The sequence below is a fragment of the Mustela nivalis genome (assembly GCF_964662115.1).
Source record: "Mustela nivalis genome assembly, chromosome: 17".
Lineage (NCBI taxonomy): Eukaryota > Metazoa > Chordata > Mammalia > Carnivora > Mustelidae > Mustela > Mustela nivalis.
In genome coordinates this window covers 45,286,872-45,307,701 of record NC_139036.1, presented here as the reverse complement: position 1 = coordinate 45,307,701, position 20,830 = coordinate 45,286,872, and the positions used below count along the sequence as shown (strand labels likewise).

General features: G+C 55.0%; 1 protein-coding gene across 1 annotated transcript in view; it reads right to left on the bottom strand.

Annotated features, from left to right (window-relative positions):
• The window catches only part of WNT3 (Wnt family member 3), a 47,369-nt gene extending 27,707 nt beyond the window's left edge, over positions 1-19,662 (bottom strand). Inside the window, exon 1 of the mRNA XM_082708487.1 lies at positions 19,444-19,662. Coding sequence (XP_082564613.1) covers positions 19,444-19,523 — 80 coding nt within the window. The 5' untranslated portion in view covers positions 19,524-19,662. The remainder of the gene's footprint in view (positions 1-19,443) is intronic.
• Positions 19,663-20,830: the final 1,168 nt, after the last annotated feature.

Below are 20,830 nucleotides of genomic sequence, written 5' to 3'. Positions count from 1 at the left end.
GCAAAGCCTCTTCCCCCACACGGCATCTTGGTTAATTCTCTCAAGAGTCCCGAGAGAAACACACTGTCTCCACGTGACAAATAAGGAAGCTGAGCCCCAACAGGGGACCAGTAAGTGAAGGAGGGGGGTGGTGACCAAAGTCTCTGCTATCACTATTCTGCTGCTCTTCTCTAGACCCCACTGTCTGGGGACAACCAGTTCATTTGAGCAGAATGCATTTATTCGGCACCCACTGTGTGCTCTGCACTCAGTTGGGCATGGGACACCATCATGGCCCCTAAGCTGGAGAAGGGTATGATCTAGTGAGTAGGTCACATGCGCCAGAACAGAAGACGTGAACAGGAGACCAGCCAGCTTACAAATCGTTCTGGAGGAGATGAGGGCACCAAGTGAAGGAGAGGACATGGTGGGGCTATGGGGGGGGGGGGACGGACAGATAAACCACAGGACTTCAGAAGGCTGTGCTCTGAGGTGGATTTTTATGCCCTGAGAGAGAAGGAAGAGAAAAGGCACTTCTGAGACATTGGTGTGACTCAAGACACCCAAAACCCAAGAAGCAAAGAGGGAAGAAGGCAGGACCTGAAGTCCCAGCTGATGAGTTTAGATCCTATAGACAGTGAAGTGGGGACCAGGGCTCTTCCCCATTAAAAGAAGCCTGTCAGAGCTGGAAGGAAGGTTGTGGGGGCAGGGGAGGGCATCTGGCACAAAATGACAACCCAGAGGCAAGAGGACCCAGTGTTCACAACCTTTGGCTCTGTAGCTGTAGTTTGGGAGTTCTGTTGGGATCCCTTGGGGCTGAGGAGCCAAAGGACTCAGCCAACCATGCTAAGGGGCTCTTCCACATCTTCACAGAATTCTGGTTCTCCTCTGTTCACAGAACACACTGTACCACCATAGAGAAGAGAAAAAATCCAAATTTAACACCTTACCCAATTCTCACACTAGTCAAGGTTTTGATAGACTTATCAGTCCAGAGATACCTGGGAATTCCCTCATCTTTCCAGACTGGAAAGTTCATAGGTCCATTTTCCTCAGTCTCTCTGTGAGCCTTGCCAGCTGCTCCCATTCATGGGCGCCTTTGCCTCAGGATATTTGATGGGAAATCTCATCTGTTTACCTCAGCTCCTGTCCCTCCAAGCCGCCATTTTGGGCCCCACGGCCTTTCCTCAGTGCTGACAGAGTAACTGCTCCCCTGCCTGGAATGCAGCCCCCAACATTCTCTGCTCCAAGCCAAACAGTCTGTGGCATGTGCCTCTCAAACCTCCTACAGTCACGTCACCCGATGAGCCCTTCCCCCGAGACCCCCACACCTCACTTCTGCTGTACGACCAGACCAGCGACGGTGCTAGAATAAAGCCCTGGCTACTATGTCAACCCCATGACTCCTGGGGTCCTCCTCTTAAGTGGAGAAGAATGGAGCCAGCCTACAGGGTCTGAGAGGGCCAGCTGGCTCACGGGGAAAGGGATTCCAGCAAGTTCACCTCATAAGTCCGGGATGGTTCCCTCAGCCTGTTACCTTTTTTTTTTAAAAGCAGGCTCCCCGCCGAGCAGAGAGCCCAATGTGGGGCTTGATTCCAGGACCCTGAGATCATGACCCGAGCCGAAGGCAGAGGCTTTAACCCACGGAGCCACCCAGGCGCCCCGCCTGTTGCCCTCTTAGAACATCTGTCTTTCACCTGGATAAGCTGCCCAGATAAAAGCGACCACAGATGTTCCCCCTGCAAACATTTCCTGGGCACACACAGGACCCCGGGCCCAGAGCCATGGGTGACGATACCAAGCTGACTTCCAAGATCTCTCTGCCAGGTCTGGATTCTTGCTGATTCACAGGCAATTCTCCTCCTGTGCATTCTCAAAGTCCTTCCTCAAGAGTTTTGTGTTCCTGGGTCTACCACGAAGGCGATGGCAACCCCCAGGCCTCTCCAAGAACTCATTCCCACCCACTTAAGCTCTGTCTTACGTACACAGTGCGCTTAGAATCCCCCCGTGCAGTGCCATGATCTTTGGGGGAAGGACAGAGCATAAACAAGTTGGTCAGGTGCTCCGTGGGGTCACTGCAGAGGAGGGAAAGGAGCTGCCCAGTCTCTGGGTCCATTTGGGAGGACTCCACTTCCTGATTAGAAAACGGTCACTACCCCTTCCTTCAAGGAGACTGGAGGGAAGGAGTCGTTGAGACAATGTAGGAAAAGCTGTCATGACCGTCCCTGGCACAAGGAACGGTGGTGGTCGCTGTGGTTACGAGTGCCAGCAGTGGCCAACCCATTCTCCGTGCCAGGCATGTCTCATGCGCTTCCCACATATTATCAACTCATTTAGTCCCCCAGCAAGCTTGTAAGGAAGGTCCTGTGATCATCACCGCCACTTAGATAGGGAGAATGAAAGGCCATAGTGTTCTAGATCCCTCTGGAAAGAATCAGGAGAGATGCCATTCAGCAACCAGAGACTGTGTACCCACTTACGGGAATACGGAGAGGCGAGTGGGATGCGGTCCCTGCGAGACAGACGCCTAAGAAGAAAATCACTGGCACCTAATGTGGGACAGTGATTCATTCCATTGTGGAGAAGGTCTGACGTGCCCCTAGCGTACGATGGCCAGGCTGGTTTCAACTGCTCCCCAGGAGAGGGGATCTAGCTGGGTGACCAACCGAATGACTGATTCCTTACTCATTCATTCGTTCATGAAAGCATACATTCATTCAATTCAATCCCCTCTGGAACAGATACTCAGGGCTGAACTATTTCGCAAAAGATGATTTTTAAAAAGTCAGAGGACAGGGAGCCTGGCCGGCTCAGTCGGAAGAACATGGGACACTTCATCTTGGGGTTGGGAGTTCGAGTCCCACATTGGGTGTAGAGATAACTAAAATAAATAAATAGAAAACTTAAAAATGAAATAAAATTAAAAATAAGAAGTCCAAGGAATCCCAGCCTGACTGCTGAGAATAAGATTCAAAGGACACACTGATCTGTGAAAGGAGCAGGAGAATCTTCTAGAACACATTTCCCAAATCAGTAATGGTGGTTACTGGGGGAGAAAAGGTATGCTAATGAGTACCATAACCACCAAGAGGCTGGAAGTAGCAGGGGGCACTTCTCCAACTTGATGACCCCCAGAATCCCTACTCAGCAGGGTTATTTGGGAGTGGCGGAAGAAATGCATCCATGCACAGACCAAGTCCCGCTCTGTGCACAGGGGAGCTGGGAACAAGGTGGCAGGTAGGCTGGGAAGATGCCCAGGAAGGTGACAGCTCTGAGCTGGATTTTGAAAAGTCCTGGGAAGCTTATGGTCAGGGGCAAGAGTGATGGGAAAGAGTTTTCCAGTCGGGGAAGGGATCCTAAGACCCCTTTATCTTTATAGTAAAGGCCTGAGGAAGTGGGGTGTTGTCCTATCGGGGTGGGGGAGAGAAGACCGGGCAAGGCCAAGCGTGTGAGGACAAGGATTCGAGCAGGACAGGGCTACCCCACCTGGTTTTTGAAGTGTGTTGAGGAGCTCACGGCTTTTCTTTCAGAAGGAAGGAACCCTAGCATTTGGATCAAAACTTAGGGGAAAGGGTCACCTTCGGGTCTTTCCTGAAGTGGCACCTGGGAGATGTTCCTGCTGTCACTCAGGTAGTCCCCTTGGGCTGGTGGGCGCTGCTGGGGTGGGACTCCCTGGCAGGAGTGGCATTGTTTCTGGAAGGTGGGCAGGGCTTTCATAGCCCAGGAGGGTGCTTTTGAGGAGCAGAAAGGAGGAGAGGTGGTGCAGATGCAGAGGTGAGGCAGAGAAGAGAAGGCTCCATCAGCCACTTTGCCCCCGTCACCAAATGCCAGTGATGTCCCCGGGTCTTAGGCAGAAAATGTGAGGAGCATGAAGGACGAGAAGCCAAAGTCAGGGATTTCCACCAGACACACCAGGCATGGGCCATATGTCCTTCCAAATGCATGTCTTACGTGTTGACATGAACACCTGGGTCCCCACACCGCCTCCTCTTTGCCCATGAACCTTAAACGGGCCCCATCTCTGCCGGTGAAAAACACAGATCCCATTTTGCAGCTGCCAGAGCAACAAAGATGAAGTCCGTTGATTCCAAGCATCAGTGAAAACGTCAAGACAAGAGTAGAATGGGCACAGCCTAACTTCGAAAAGCTTGGTGTCGTCTAGCAAAGGGGGACATTCGCACGTCCTGCTACAGAAAGCCCCATGAGCTCCTATGCCCCGTGTGCACTCCGAGACACTCATCCATTGGCAGGGTCTGGAGTCGGCAAGTGTGCATTCACACCATGGGCCATTACACAGCTGTGGAAATAGAAGAGCTCCAGTAACATCCAGCCACGTAGTTTGAAATATAGAAATAGAAGGTAGATGGAGCAAAGACAGCATTCAGCACAACACCATTTTTACAATGGTTAAAGAATAAGCAGAAGGAAATATATATCATCTAGTCCTTCTTTACTGGGAAAACTATTATTTTATTTAGATTACGTGACACAGAGAGAGAGACATTGAAAAGGCGAGCATCTAAGCCATTAACTGGGGCCCTATTAAACCCACACAGACTAGTCCTTGGAACCACACTAAAAACGGACAGCTTCCACGTTTGATTTATCCTTCCCTTCCCAGGAGCTGGAGGCTTTTGTGACTCTTTTGGCTGAACCGGACACCAGGTCAGGCCAGAGCCCACGTTGCGTTGGGTCCACTGAGTCACAGACTTCTACCACATGCCCATCACCCCCACTTCTTTCTTCAAACAGGTTAATTAGTTGGGATCAAACACCATAAAGCAGATGGTTTTCCCTGAGTGTGGCCTTTTCAGTTTTGGAAGGAATTCAGATCTTTTTGTTGTACAAATCCTGGCCTGAGATATTTTGTACAAGCCTTGCTACATTGGAATGACCTTCAGGACATCCTTGATTTATTCTGTATTCACCTTGAATTCAGTTTTTGTGTATTGTTTCATTTCATCCTCAAGGAACGCGTGGGTGGCTCAGTTGGTTAATGCGTGGATGGCTCAGTTGGTTAATGCGTGGATGGCTCAGTTGGTTAAGCTTCCGCTCAGGTCACGATAACTGGGGTCCCCCAGGACCTCCAGCCCCACACTGGGCTCCCAACTCAGGGGAGCATCTCTTACTCCCTTCCCCCATGGCCCTCCTCCTGTGTGAACTCTCTCTCTCAAATAAATAAACAAAATCTCTAAAGAAAAAAAAAACTGTCCTGAGATCAGAATTTTTATCCCCATTTTACAGATGAATAAACTGAGATTCAGAGTTGTGTGTTTTTTTGTTTTTTTTTTAAGAAACTACCCCAAGTCCCTAGCTCTTAAGAACCACATCTGAGAGTCACACCACAGCAGATTTGACCCCTCTTTCTGGAACACAAGGCTGCCTGTCAGCACAGAGACTTAGGAGCTCAGAGCAGGGCCCTCTGTGGCATCCCACAGTGAGGGAAAACACCATCCCAGAGAATGGGACCCAGCTGAGCCTGGATGGGAGGTTCCCTGGTTCATCAGCCAAACCATCCGTGCAATTACCAGCTGCGCTCCTGTGTTACTGGGGGCCATGGGTAAGGCTCACTGGAGAGATAAGGACATATAAGTGGAGTCTTGCTCTCCAAGGATTGACTCTCTAGTTGGGAAGGCTGGACAGACGCACAGGAAGCGCTAACGAAGGATCTGAGAAGATACGGGACAAGTGCCAGAAGCTCTTCCCGGGAGGACCTCACAGAGGCCACGAGCATACGTCCGCAGATAGAAGACAGAGCCTGCGACCGGCAGGTGACTCTCAGGAGTGTCCCTTCATCCCACCATCGTCTTAGAGGACCTTCTGTGTGCCCTCGCGCTATGCTTGGTGATGTGGGTACAAAGCTGACCAGGGGGCTGGTCCTGCCCACAGGGGACTCCTGGTCTCGTCCCCGAAAGCGCTCCCACCGGAAGGGGCTGACCTGGAGCCAGTGCCCAGGGAAGGCTACACAGAGAAAATGCTCGAACTGGACCTTGAAGACCACACGCAAGTTCGTACAGGTCATCCCAAGGGAAGGCAAAGGGAAGGCACAGAGGCCTGGAGACAGGAGGTAGTGGAAGAAGAACACAGCCAATAAAACAGGATTAAGGACGGCCACACGGGTGGACACCACAGCGTCTTCGAAGTCACACACACATTATGTCCTTAACTCCTTAGAGGGGCCCTTGTCTTACAGAGCAAACGGAGCCTCGGAGAGTTTTTGGCCATCCAGGTACAACGGCAGAACCATCTAGGCCCAGGACTGCTGTTCCCCAAGCCCACGCTCTTCCCCAAGCAGGGACAAGTAGGTCCTGGGGAGGAGGTGGGAGTGGGCCATGAGCTCCAGCGGGGAGCTGGGGCAGGGCCAGCCCACGGAGGGCACCCCGGGCCCTACCAGGGAGCAGGGAACAGCAGGGCCGCCCCACTGCGTGCTCTTCTGATGGGGCCGCTGAAAAACCAGGAATCCCGCCACACAGAAAGGAAGCCCTTGAGTCTGAGGGTGGGGAAGACAACGGTCCAGCTTAGCAGGCAAGGATGTGGAGGTGCGAGGTGACCCCGCCCCGGAAGGAGCTGGAAGTGAGGCCCGCGCGGAAGGCAGGTAACCTGCTAAGGGAGAAACGGAAGACGCAGCAAAGTTGGAGAAAGCAAGCCTTCTTCCAGATCCGGTGCCGGCCTAGCCTGGGGGGAGCCCTGTTTCCTGCCCAAGTGCCCCGGGGCCCGGCTGGGGTGTTCACGTGGCCTGGGTGAGAGGACACACAGAGGCCTACCTCCCGCGGCCCGATGCGTAAAGACTTTGGGTCAGGTTAAGAAACTATTAGACATGGTTTGTCTCATCCCACTCAGGGAGCCAGACACTTTGACCGGACCTACTTCCTTATACGTGTGCTTCGGTAATAAGCTAAAAAGTCATTCTCTCATCCTTGTTCACCACAGAGCGTTATGCTAGAAAGGTAATATCGAGGTGGGGGGGGTGCCTGCTGGCTCAGCAGAACAGCATACAACTCTTGATCTCAAGGTTGTGAGTTTGAGCTCCATGCTGGGTATAGCGATTACTTAAATAAGTAAAAAATTAAAAAACAAAACAAAACAGTGACACGGGGAGAGCCAGCCTCCATCCAGCCTGCCGTCTGCCCATCCCTGTTTCTTCCCACACTGGACACCCCAACAGCATTGCCAGGCTCCTTCCATAGCCCCTGCAAAGGGCCTCCCCTCATTACCGCTTGGGCTCAGGGGCACCCACACCAGCAGAGTGGCCACCCTGATGGGAGAAAACCCAGACAGAGGTCCGCACAGACAGAGCCCAGAGGCAGGCTCATGGCCATTTGGGCAAGACACTCCAGGGGCTTGAGGAACCAGAGCATAAGCTGGGGGTTGGGGGATGTGGGCTCTGGGTGGGTACGACCCCTGGAACCCCAGGCCCTGTGGGAAGGGGCACGCCCCAGTTCCTGGGTTTTCCTTGACCGAGTCAGGAAAGACTACAGTCAGACCTAAGGAGGAACTTCCCGACTGGAGGGTGTGCTCCGGTGACTGGTGTCACTGGAAGGCCTGACAGGCCTGGCTGTGGGCACTTTGAGCCATGGTGGCCACTCCTGGGCTGGTCAGTTGTGGGGCTCGGAGCAAGGGAGTGGCTCTCTCGGGGCCTCAGTTTCCACACCTGTAGAATGGGCATCACGGGAGTAGCTTCGTCCCGAGGTTGTTGGGGGGGCAGGAGTTAAAGTGCTGCTGTCTCCCCAGCACACACCGCACATGACGGAGTATTGGCCAGGTGTGACCTGTCTCCCCCACTGGCTTCCTGGTTCCTTAGGCTCCCGCAGCCTTGATTGTCTCAGAGACAAAACAGGGATGAAGGTGCTGGTCTCATGGGCTGCTTCCGCTATAAGGACATTGCCGACGTGCCAGACTCCCCCATTCCAGACAGCTCAGGTCGACTGCCGAATGTCCCTGCAGAAGCTTTAGTCAAGACGGAGGGCCACCCAGCCTGGGGTTAGGCGTTCTCTTTGCTAAAGTCAAGGGGCTGAGTGGGGTGATCCCCAGAGGTGCTGCTGCAGAAACAGAGCTGAGGACACCTTGCTGGCACATGGGTGGGGCCCGGCCAGCCTCCCTTGCTGGCTGCCCTTCTCTGTCCCTCCTTGGAGTTCTATTGATGGATGGGGGATTGGCGCCTTCCCAGCGAAGACAGTGCCCCCCCTTCCAGGGTGTTGCAAATGGGAAAGTCCTTGCTGGCCCTGAAGGACCCTGGTGCTTATCCCATCCCCATAGGACCTTGGGTCTGGCCTCCAGCTGCTCTCCCTTCCAGTGCTCACAATGGCTGCTGGGGACTGGGAGCCTCCCAGGGGCAGAGACAGGATAGGCGCTCTCTGGGCATGCTGCAGAATAGCAGCAAAGAGACCCAGCTGGCTTCCAGCTCAAGGGAAGGTGGGAGGAACCAGCTATGAAGGGAGCCAGGGAAAGAGTAAAGCACAGTTGTTGGCAGGAAACAGGAGAGCTTTCCAAGAGGAAGATTGTGTACCAACGTCAAGTTTCGAATGAAGCCGATCATGGACAAAAGAAAAGATGGTGGCTTACCCAAAGACAAGGCTTTAGTAGACTTGGGATGGAGGAGGAGCTGATGATAAAGAGAAACTGATCGGAATTCTTACAACCCAACTCCCTGATAGAGCAAGATTTATGTGTGCCTTGTGTGCCTGATAGAGCAAGAACTATGTGTGCCTTGTCTCTTTCCAGAAAGGATTTGACTACCAACATTTATTCCAAGGACAACAAATATTTAGCGAGTATCGACTCTGTACTTGCCACCGAGAACATAGCAGTAAGTAAGTCAGTGCCTGCTCTCAAGGAGCTTGTAATACAAAACACCTGGGATTAAATAATAACATGAAAATGAAAATCAGGATCAAGGCGAAGGAGAAGACAAAATATATTGAGTCAAGGTCAATAGAGGTGCCGGGATAGAACTTCAAGTTTGACTCTGGGTTTTCTAACAACCAGGACACAAAGGGAAACATACTTTATCTGAAGAGGAAAGATAATCGTCCTCTGGGAGGAATAAAGCTGAATATGGAATTGTAAAGAACCGGGAAAAAAAAAAATCAGCTGTCTCAGATGCACTAACTCAAGAATTGGTGTGGGTGAGAAAGATCCTGTCTGGTTGCTTTCTGGTATGTGGACGGTAGAGATCAGGTATGAAGGAGCAGCAGGGACTCAATAGAAGGATAAAACTTAGAACTGGAAGTAATGCGAGAGGCCACTTAGCACACCTCCTTCCTGTTTCACGGGTGAGAACACACTGATTTGCCCAAGCACCCTGCACCTGTCCAAGGAGGCAACAAAATGGCCACGTGGTCTCCACTGCCAGGCTCCAACGAGCCCAGCGTGAGGACGCGTAGAAAGTTCACCAGGGACTTGCGAGTTGAAGGTCACATGTAATCTTGCCTCAAAGCCATCCTTTGGGGAATAAGGTAGCACGTGAATAAGTAAATTCTTGCCCCAAATAAGAAGTCGACTTTTGAGCCTGAGTGGTGGTAGGAAGAAAAAGCTTTGGGCCCAACAGGATGGGGATTCCGAGTACCGGCTGTGTGCCCCGAGGCTTTGTCTGCAGAACTGAGGCTCCCAAGTATAGCGTGAGCTGGTGAGCAGGTAGAATACAGACGGGAAAGGTTTGCAAACGGAGCTGGGGTGGAAAATCCAATCCCAGGGGAACCAAGACTCTAGGCACAGGGCTCAGACAGCAGCCTGCTCAGGCTTGGGCTCGCATCCTCCTAAGAGCCCTCCACGGTTCAGGGCTGTCAGCCTTGTGGTCTGAGCCCAGCAGACCCGAGCCAAGCAGGGCAGGCTGACCGCTGGGCCGGGGAACCAGGTCCCCCTCCTTTCAAAGTCAGCAGAAGCAATGTGCTGGGAGCCTTAGGTTACGCTGGGGGGTGGGCAGGGACGTTGTATCCATTCTGCCCATTCCGTCTGCCCACGACCCCACAGCAATGCACACATGCAACTGGCACTCTTAGAAACATCTTTTGTCCCTGTGCCTTTACAAAGCGTGTTACTACAGCACAGAGGTGTGTGTTTGTTTACTGGCCCCTGCTCTATGCTGGGCACTGGGGTGGGGTGGGGTGGGGTGGGGTGGGAGGGAGCGGTGCAGAGAGGAGTTACAAGGAACTAAAACTCTGGTTCTCCCTTGGGGGGCATCTATAGTCTAGGAGGAAAAGAAGACTCCCCAAGTCTGTGGCAGAAAGCAGTGGGAACGTATGGCATGTCTGCCCGAGGGGGAGAGGAAGTGAGGCATGAGTTTGGAAATCAAGGTGGGCTTCCCAGAGGAAGAGAGTTTGGATCCGGGTTCAAGGCAAAGTGGAATTTCAACAGAGTGTGGGGAAGGTGGTGAGGTCTTCCATGAACAGGCACAGAGGAACTGGGAGGTCCTTGGGGGTTTAAGAAAGTACTACTAAACAGGTGGGTAAAGGCCAAATCCTAGGGAGCATCAGTGCCAGTCAAGACGTGGGGAGTCACGGGAGGTTTCAGAGCAGGGGAGAGGCCCTCAGAAATCCCAGTGAGGAAGATAAGTGGGGAGGAGCTGGACAGGAGGCAGGAAGCTTGGCTGGGCACTGCCACCATCTGTATTTGCATTCCCAGTGTCCCTGCAAGGAGAGACTGGTCTTTCTCGCTGTCCGGCTGGCTCTGGCCGATAAATGGGACCCTGTGCCCAGGGGCGGGTTACACACAAGGGCCCTCCCAGCAGACTGGGTGCTTGGTCCTGTTGCTCCCATTCTCCTTACTGCCCCCAACACATGTGAGTGTGCATGCGCGCGTACACACACACACACACAGAGTCCTCCCTGGTTTTCCAGCCTAGCTTGAGTGAATGGTCTGCCAGTTTGCAAGTCCTTGTACAGGCAATGACCGCAGGCCTCAGAAAAGCTCCTTCCATCTCTAGACCCTCACTCCAACTCACCTCCCCCCACAACGCCACCCTTGTGTGTCCCTCCTTAGAAATCCTGCTCTGTGCCTGGATGAGCGCTGGTCAGGCCCCTGGTCTCTACATTAGTTCGGGAGGGCTCCCAGGCCGCATGTTGTGTGCCGAGGACGTGCGCATGTCCTGTGGCCACTTGGTCTCAGCCTCTGCCCCTCCCTTGGGTGCTCCCCATGGAGCCGCATGATGCCCCAACATCCCATTCCTTCCTCCTCTGTTGAGAATACCAACTCCTTCAGCTCAGGGGCCCAGCGGGTCCTGCGGGGTCCATGTTCAGCACTGTCTGACCAGGGGCCAGCTCTCATTCGTCTTTTCTGGTAGGACCAGCAATGACGCCAACTTCTCTGGAAAGAGCGCGACACTTCTCAACGGGCCTTATCAGGATGACTGCTTCCGAAGCTCCAGACAGCCCTGCGGGTGGGCAGGGCCTAGGACGGCCTTATTACCACCATCCCTGGTGCAGATGACAAAACCGAGGCCTGGGAAGTGGGGAGACTCATATCTGACCGCACAGCTGTTTGAGGACAAAGATTTGTGCTCAGCACTCCCCACCCTGCCCCGAGGGCAGCTCTCCGTGACCTGCCCTCCTCTACCAGACAGCCGGTCCAAATCCCTGGGTGACCAGAATCCGGGATTGAAATCTCGGAGATGGAAGTCCAGGGCCAGCTGCTTGCCCGACTCCCCTTTTCTTGAGGTCCAGAACAGTGAAGGGACTTGTCTCAAGTCACACCCCAACTAGGGGCAGAGCCAGGACTCGGGACCCTTAACTCACCGGCCAGAAACCTCCCGACACCCCACACTGCCCCCTCTCGTCTCCCAGCACACCTCTGCGTCTCCATCCTTCCCGTGGATGTATGGGTGTGCCTGACATTTCTGGAATTCACTCCACACACATAATGAGGCCATTTTGAGAAGGCCCGCCTCGGGGGGAACCAGAGAGCTGTCTAGTGCCCCCAACCTGACCCCTGCCAACCCCTCCCGGCTGTGCACGCCAAGCTGCAGCTAAATACACTCTGTTGGCCGAGGCTGCCCTCCCCCTCTACGCCCCCCCCCCCCCACCTTTCTAGCCTCCAGAACTAGTGGCGGGGTTTTGGGTTTCAAAGCCGTGATGAGACTACATGGGAACCGAGCAGCAGACGGGAGATGTCAGGGTGTCCCATGGGGCAGTGCTCCCATTGGGGATCCAGATGTCTTCACAGCGAGTAACCGAACCGAGCGGGGGTTGCTTATCAACGGTGCCGAAGGGACTTTGTAGCTTTAGCAGGTGAACTGTGGGACACTCGGAGACAGTTTAATGTGAGGCTAGGAAAGTTCCTCTCCCTCCGATACAAGCCTACCCCTGTCCCTGGAGAACGCTCTGGATCTAAGACAGCCCTTGTGCCCACAGGACACAGGTTGTCTGGCACTGAAGAACCAGGTTTCAACCTCCCAGCCCAGTACCTGGTCCCTAGTCCCCAGCCCGCCCGTGATCCACCGAGGAACCGAACATAAAAGGAACATACTTGAAGGAAGGACCCCGAAGCAGCAGTAGGATAGGGCACTGGAGGGAAAGTGTGGAGTTGGCACCTTCAGGAAGATTCTAGAAACCCTTTTCCCACAGGTGGGTTATTGATTCACCTGCCCAGAAGCAGGGAAGAAAGGAACGGATCCTCTTTCCCAGACCGGCCTGTGCCCGCACTCCCTCTGTACACCAGACTCCCCTGAGTCCTTTCAGGAGATGGAACTCTGACCTCTTCCCTTTTTCTCCACCTCCTCCAGCCCCAGAAGCTCTTCCTGCTCCCCTGGCCTAGTCTCTCATTGAGAAGAGGGAATTCCTTCTTTGGCAGCAGGAGAAAGAGGGACCCTGCTTGGAGCGTGGGCAGCCATGGGGACAGGCCTGGAGGGGGAGAGGGGTAAAAGTCGATCCCTCCTGCCGCACCACTCATACCTCCCCCTCCAAGAATGTAATTAACCAGCAGGCCTCTGCCAGGAGCCAAGCTTTCTGCCTTCCGTCTATAAATCACCTTCTGAATCATCTCTCGGCTCCTGGAGGAGCAACTTCTGTGCTCGGGCTGGTCCCGGCGGCCCCGGGGCCACTCCCCCTCTGCGTCTGCTTCTCTACCCCTCCCAGGCCCGGCCCCAGGAGGCTCCGGGTCCCAGCTGGAAATGGCAGTGGCCACAAGAGCCCCACAAACTGTGGGGTGGGAGGAGGGTAAGGGGAGGCTCCTGTACCTTAGTCCCCACCCTTCCTGGGCAAGCAAAGAGCTGAGGGTAGGTTCTCCTGGCCTAACTCCATTAAGTTAAGAATAAAGCTACAGGGGCACCTACGTGGCTCAGGGGGTTAAGCCTCTGCCTTTGGCCTGGGTCATGATCTCAGGGTCCTGGGATCGAGCCCTGCATTGGGCTCTCTGCTCAGCAGGGAACCTGCTTCCCACCCCCAACCCGCCTGCCTCTCTGCCTGCTTGTGATCTCTGTCAAATAAATAAATAAAATCTTAAAAAAAAAAAAAAAAGAATAAAGCTACAGTCAGGGCACCTGGCTGGCTCGGTAGGAAGAGTATGCGTTGGACTCTTGATCTCAGGGTTGTGAGTTCAAGCCCTGTGTTGGGTATAGCAAGTACTAAATAAATAAATAAATAAATAAATAAATAAATAAATGAAAAAAAGAAAAAGAAAGCTACAGGCTCATGGTCCCAAGTGCCAAAGATAATGGGGCAAGCTGAATTCTGAAGATAAGAAAGCAGGGCCAGGTGAGGCCAATCCAGGAGGGCTTCTTGGAAGAGGCAAGTTTGGATCAAGGACTTAAAGAGGTCAAAATAGCTTGCAAAAGAGAGGTGTGAGTGACTAATATTCACCTAGTACTTTCTGTAAGCCAGGCATTGTTCTAAGAGCTTTATATGCGTTCGCTCATTGAACCTTCTCTACAACCCTATGAGGCAGAAGCAATCACTATCCTCATTTTAGAAACGGGGAAACTGAGGCTCAGAGAGGTTAACTTGCCCTTGGCCACCCAGGTAGAACGTGAAAGAGCCACATGTGAGTGTGAGCCCGGCTGCTGGATTTGGGGGCAGTGTGGTAAGGGACGCAGCCAGCTCTGGGACTGAGCGCGGGTTGGGCTGCAGAAATCAGGGGCTAGGCTGCCTGAGGCAGGCTCTGAATGGCTGAATGGGTTGGGTTGGTGGGGGGGGAGAGTTGGGCATGGGGAAGGCAGTGGGGAGAGGGACACTGGGGCCTCCCCTTCGCAGCACTGTATCAGTCCCTGTCATAGCTCTGGGGAACTCCAAGACGCAGAAGGGATCCCTCAGGGGAGTCAAGGAAAGGGAGACCCAGAGGAAGGCAGGGACTTGAAGCAGAGAGAAGAAAAGAAATTCATCCTAGGTCGCCCAGCAGTGAACCCCGATCTCAGACCCATCTCCCCACTCTGCTCTAACCACTTCCTGGCACTCATGAGAACATAATGTATACATGGAACATCCTTGACCCTAACCTTGGAGGGACAGAGGTAGAGAACTTCTTTCCCTCCCTGTGGGCTTTAGAAGGATTCTAAGCCTCCCAGCAGGGTGGGTAGAAAAGTCTAGAAGACCAGGTCCTCCTCCACTCCTGGGCTCACCACATTCTCAGGCCAGGAAGGTCTTTCTTTTTCCCCTCTCCCGGTGGAAGAGTCTGTTAGCTCCATCCTTCTCTGAGAAAACTCACCTCTCCTGCCCTGACCTATTCCAAGTCTAGGGAAAACCCTAAGTTCAGAGCTCCTTTCCCCTATCTCGTGTCCAGACCACCTTCTCAGGGGCCCACACGGTCTTCTTAATCCTTCATCTGTCCAAGTACCACTCAGGTCTTTTTAACATTCCATCCTGTAGAGAGGCGGATTAGAGACGCTGGCTTGGCTGAGTCTACTCTTTGGAGATTTCCATCTAGGGCCCCGCCAACCTTGTGTGCCTCAGTTTCTCCACCTTCATAAGTTACTGAACATGCACCGAGAGGCCAGAGTGTGGTAACTGGCTGGGTTTGTCACTGTTTCCCAGTGCAGAGAGGGAGCATGTCCACCAAAGAACTTGGCACCACAGTCCAGCTCCTGACTCTTCGACCCATCCCCACCCCTAAAAGGTCTTCTCACCAGGCAGCTGTCACAGACCCGGGACCCTCAAGATCCCTGGGATGGGGGTGACGCTCAGACTCCACCAGCCCAGACTCCACCCATCGCTCACCTCTTGGCCCCAGAGCTGTTGAAAAAATGCTCTGAGAGATTCTGGGAGAACTTTCCCTGACTGCTGCCCTGTCCCCTCTGCCTTTTCCCCTATGCTAAAGCAGGTTCTTCCAAGAACATAATTCACCTCCAGGATCCTGGTATTATTATAACATTTGACCTGTTTTTGTTTTTGTTTTAAACCAAATGTGGTCCCATCTTAAGAATACAAACAGATGCCCCACCAATTTTCCTCCCCTTGGACAGCAAGCCCCGCCCACAGTGGGGGTGGGGTGAGCAGGAGGGTTGTTAACTCACTTCCAAGAGACCTGGATTAATTTCTACCACCACCCCCCAGATCCCCCCAGGGAAAGGCCTGCCCTGGAAGGGAGACCACCCGGTTCAAGCCTGGCCATCCAATCTGCCCATCTGTCTGTCTGTCTGTCTGTGGGATCAACAGCCTCCAGCCAGCTCAGCTCCTCGCCAGCCCCAGCCCCAGCCCCAGCCAGCTGTAATTCCTGCCTGTTACAAGTGTTAACACCTGGCCTGGGGCCTTCCTCCCCCGCAGTCTCCAGGTGCCTCCTTGGGCCCAGCCCACTGACCCCCACGGGGTTTGACTGAACATGTTCACAAGCCTCTGAAAGGCGGGTGGAGGTGGGAGCGGGTGGGGGAAGCAGCACGACATCTGACAGATAGGGAAACTGAGGCAGGGCTTGGGACAGCCGTCGGAGTGGAGGAATGGGTCTCAGGATGGTGGAAAGAGAACTCAGGTGTCTTATTTCCCAGCTCACTGCCCTTGACTTCTGCAGAACACCTTCACCCAAGCTGCGGGGCAGGACGGGCTGGTGAAGCTGGAGCAGGAGAGGAAACAGCGCCCCAGGCGGGTGGGTCACTCAGAGGCAGGGTGGGCTCCCGACCCCCAGCGGAGGCCCCTTCCATCAGGGCCTCTGTCTCTGGAATGTAGCAGGCCCTAGGATGGGCCCTAATAAGGGAGTTCATTTTTCCCCCAAGAAGGAGAAGAAAGACAAGTTCCTCCAGCAGGCACTAACTGGGACTGACAAGAAGAATTACAGAAATCAGTGCTGCTGTCACCGCTTCCTGTCCCTGCTCTACCCCTACCTGGCTGGGAAGGCCTGGAGCACATCTCTTCCTTCCACGAGCCTCTGTCTGACATCCTGATGGCTCTGCTTTCTGGTATGCCTTCTCTTGGGGCTGGGGCGTGAGCAGCACAGGCCTCTGGGGGTTCGAGGGGCCTTTCTTGAGGGGTGGCAGGGACAGACATCCCAGCTAAACCGTTTCTCCTGTAAACCCCTCCTGGGGAATGTATGAGCTGGGTGGGCTTAAGAGGGCAGCCTCTGCTGGGCTCAGACGCTGAAAGATCTGGAATCTGACGGACTGCCCTGGAGGCAGAGCGAGAACAGGAATCTGAGGCCTGTCCACTCTGCCTTCCCTGTCCCAGGCCCGGTCCCAGCTCTAAGAAGGTGACTTCCCCTCCATGACAGTTCCAAGCCCAAAGACAAACAGCCAAAGAGGGGAGGGCTGTGACCACCGTCCTCAGACAGACAGGATAAGCTCATGCCAAGAAGGGCTCTGTACCCTGCATAGACACTGCCCAGTCCGGGACCCTTGGTCAGCGGGGCCCCTCACAGCTTCTTGGTTAGACCTTTGTCTCCTGCTGGACTGCCCCTCCAGGACCACAGCTGCCCACCAAGCACCCAAGCTCAGGAGGTTACTCACACCCGTAACTCATGGGTCTGCAAACATATCCACGAGGCCAGGGCCCTGCCAGCCATGGGGACTTGAAGACAGGGTCCCAGGCAGACCCAGACACAGCCTCCCACTCCTCCTTCCAAGCACAATCAGGTCATGGCCAGGAGCACTGATACCCATGCACAAAGACAGCTGTGGGGCTTTCCCCTGACACTGTCGTGAAGGCATGCGCGCACATGCACGTACACACGCGTACGCACACACACACACACACAGTGCTCACATGCCCAGTCATGAACACAGTCATGCCTAGTGTCACAAGCAGACACAAGGGCTGACCTTTATGTGGGCATAGACACTTCTAGGCTTCCTCTCTCTCTCTCTCTCACTCACACACACCCACACATTCTAGAATCAGCCACTTGTGTATAGAGGTGCAGCACACTCTTTCACGGCCACGGATCCCCCATCTCACTTGAGTTCACATCCATGGTGGCCCAGGTGTGGGCATGGACTCCTCCACACAGAGACACACTCGTATTTGGTTGACACCTCTTATGATCATAGCCCTAGAATACACACACACACACACACACACACACACACACACATCCCTCTCCTCTGCTCAGACAAAGCAGCATCCTGGCCTCCCCCTGCACCCCCCACCCACACCAGCCCCCAAACAAGCCATGTGTCCAGCATTATGTTAGGGAAGATGTCCTGGCTTTCCAGGTTTTTCCAACATCTTGCTATCTAGGTGTTCCCCAACACACGACTGCACACCAGACTGCCCCCTCCCCACAACCCTTCCTCACAGGCACTGCCCCAGGAAGTGCCCTCCTCCAGTAAATAGGGTAGGGGAACCGGCCTCTTCCTCACCCCTACTCCTGCCTCACCCCTGCAGCCCCTGGGGCTCCAAGCCTTCTCTCCCATACCCTCCCCCCACCAGTCCCCATGAAGGCAAAGAACAGCATGGCCTTGGCCCAGGGATGCAAAGAGGGTCAGAAAGGGTTGCAAAGGCGGGATGGGTTTAGGCAGCAGTCTTCCCCCAACAGGCAGAGCCCCCGACCTGGAATCCCTGGCTGTCCCCGCCACCCCTCAGACTTCTTTATGTACAGGAGGCCCCAGGCCAGCCCAAAGCCGCGGGAAGGAAGGGCTGGACAGAAGAAAGACTTTCCCTCGGGTGTGTGTCCTGGGAGCAACTCTCAGAACCCTCTACACACAGACCCTTGGTCATGCCCTGCTCCTGCCCCCATCCTGGGCCCCCCACCCCAGCAATTGGAGGCAGACTCAGGGTGTGGCCCCGGAATCATGCTGGTTCTGCTCCCCCTAGCTGGGGCTGGAGAGGGGGTGGCAGGTCAGAGAGAGGGGGATGCGCAGGGGGGCACCGCACCCTGGTGGCCTTCCCCTCTGACTTAAACCTCAGGGGCCACAGGCCCTCTTCTTACTCATGGATCCCAAATTCTTCCTCTTCACCTCCCACCCTCCCACCCCCCCCCACCCCCCGGGCCGAGGCTCTCCGTCCAGGAGGGTAAGATTCTTTAATTAAAGTTTTCCGGAATGCAGGGGGCTGGAGACTGAGGACAGGCGGGGTATAATTTAGAGAACTGGTTTCAGTGTCTCTTTCCCCTCTGGCCTCTGGGACCTGCTGGGGGGCGGTGGGGCTGCTTGGAAAACAAGGGGACTCCCTGGAACTGGGGCTCCCAAAGGGCTGTTTATTCCTCGGTCAGTCTCCCCCTCCATAGACGCACCCCCCCAAAACACCGCGCCTGATTTCCCAGCCTTATTTACTAAAAATGTCTTTTGTATCCGCATTTCTCGGGGATAGAATTCTGCTTTCCCTCTCTCCCTTTCTCCTCGGTCCTCGGTTTTCCAAAAGGAACGAATTTGACATGGAGAATTGGGTTTTTGGTCAAAGAACAAACCCACCTCCTCCCAGACAACTACATTTTCAAAGAGCCCCCCCCTTTTCCCAGGATGGACAAACAAGAAATGAATAAAATCCGAATTCAATGGCATCTCGGATCAGCAAATACCATATTCACTTCTGAGGCTCAAGATTAATCTGGAGCAGAGTGGGGAGAATCTGATGAAATCCACCCCCCCGGCCTGCTCCCCTGCCCCAGGGTTCCCTGAAGCCATCGGGGTCTGAAATATGAAGGCAAAAAGGGGTTATTGTGGGGGAAATTTCTTGATGGAGGCGCCGGCGGAGATGGGGGTGGCAATGAAGGAACAGGATGATTTTGCCCATGAAGACCCCAAAATGGAGAAGAGGAGTGGCTGGGCCCCAGGGACAACGCTGGATTTCCAGAAACCCAACTGCAAGCAAATGGAGGGTCTTCGGGGGCCCCCAGATGAAGACGGGTGGAGGGTGAGGATTTAGGAATCAGAGACCATCGGAGCCGGGAAAAGTCCTCCAGCCTCTGCAGCGAGTAGCAGGGAAAATGGTGATTATCAGAAAAGCCAGGAGTTGGATTCTGAAGGCGACACCAGCAGAAATCCAGGAGGGGTGGGCGAGTGGGGGGCTGGAGGGAGGCAAGGAGAAAGGAGCCGCAGCCCACCCCGACCGGCGCCCCCCACCTCCCCGGGACTCGGCGGAGAAATCGGGCCGCGGGCAGACAAGAGGCGAGTCTTACCACCAAATTGGGTAGCCGGCGAGGACCCTGGTGCCACAGAGCAGGAGGCCGAGGAGCAGCCCGAGCAGGTGGGGCTCCATTAGAAGCAGCGCCGAGGAGGAAGTTTGCCCGCGACCATGAAGAGGGGGAGCGACGCCCCCAATAGTTGGAACAAAGTCCACTTGAGATTGGAAATGACTTTCGGGCTTGTCAGAAGCGCACCTCCACCCGCAGCCGCCCCCCTCCCGAGCCCAGCGCGGAGCAGCCGGGTTTGAGGATGTCAGCGAGCAGCCAATCAGCGCCCGCGGCCTAAGGTAAGAGATGAGTCTGTAGTTCAGCCTGTCAATCACGCGCCCCTCCCGCCCGGCCCACGAGTCGGGCTCGGGGAAGGGCATCGCCCAGCAAACTTGGGCAAAGCCGCGCCCCGGACACAGTGGGAACTTGGGGTTGGGGGGGGCAGCACTTTGGACCCTCTGCTGGCCCGGGACCGCCGCGGCGCCCCACCCCCCGCCGCCCCCCGCCAGCCAGGTTGAAGAAGCTGGGGCTTTGACGGGGGCGTTCACGTGGTGCCGGGTTGGCGTGGGCATTGATGGGTGGCTCCTTTTCTCTCGGGGGACCGTGACCCCTTTGGACTTGGGCACGTGAGAAATCGAGAGTAGAAAGCACACGGATGTTTCCAGAAGCCTCGCTCGGGCAAGACAGGATCCGAGGGTCTCGGAGAGGGTTGGGAAATACAACCCTTCCCAGCCTTCAGCCTTCGGGGCCGGCGAGCCTGCCGGCCACTCGACCCCGGCCGCGGGAGGTCGCTTCCCGGGTGTCCGAGAGGCGCGCGGAAGGGTCCGCGGAGGCTCGAAGGTCTGGCTGCGGGCGGCGCCGGGGGACGGAGCTGAGTGTCATTTGAGTCTTTTGTCAGGGATCAGATCGGTATCGGGACCTCCTGCTGCCTTTGCATTTCCTGCAACTGACACCAGCGGCCAGTTGCATTTCCTGCTCGCGGAGCCAGGTCACTTTCTCCTCCTCGAGGGGTTCAGGCCCGGCCTCCAGCCCGGTCAGAAGCAGCGCCCGCAGTCTCATTTGGATCTCAGGGATGAACCGTTTGGGGCCAGTGAAACGCAGTAGCCCCAGCAGGGAGCAGCTGGGGGTCCTCCGAAGACATTTCTGCCTGCCCGGGGAACCCTCCCCCCAAGTCTCTGCCTGATCTTCCACCTGGGGTTCGGTGATAACCGGTCCTTTGCCTGTGTGGAAGTCAAATGTATCCAACGCCCCCAGCCCCCACCATAGAAAAAAAGTCCCATAACAGGCCCCTTTCTGTCCTCTCCCTCTCCAGCGTCCAAGAATTAGGTCTCAGTCCTGAGTGGTGCTGAGAGAGAGGCCACTCTTGGGGGACTTGCCCTCTGTCACCTGGGCG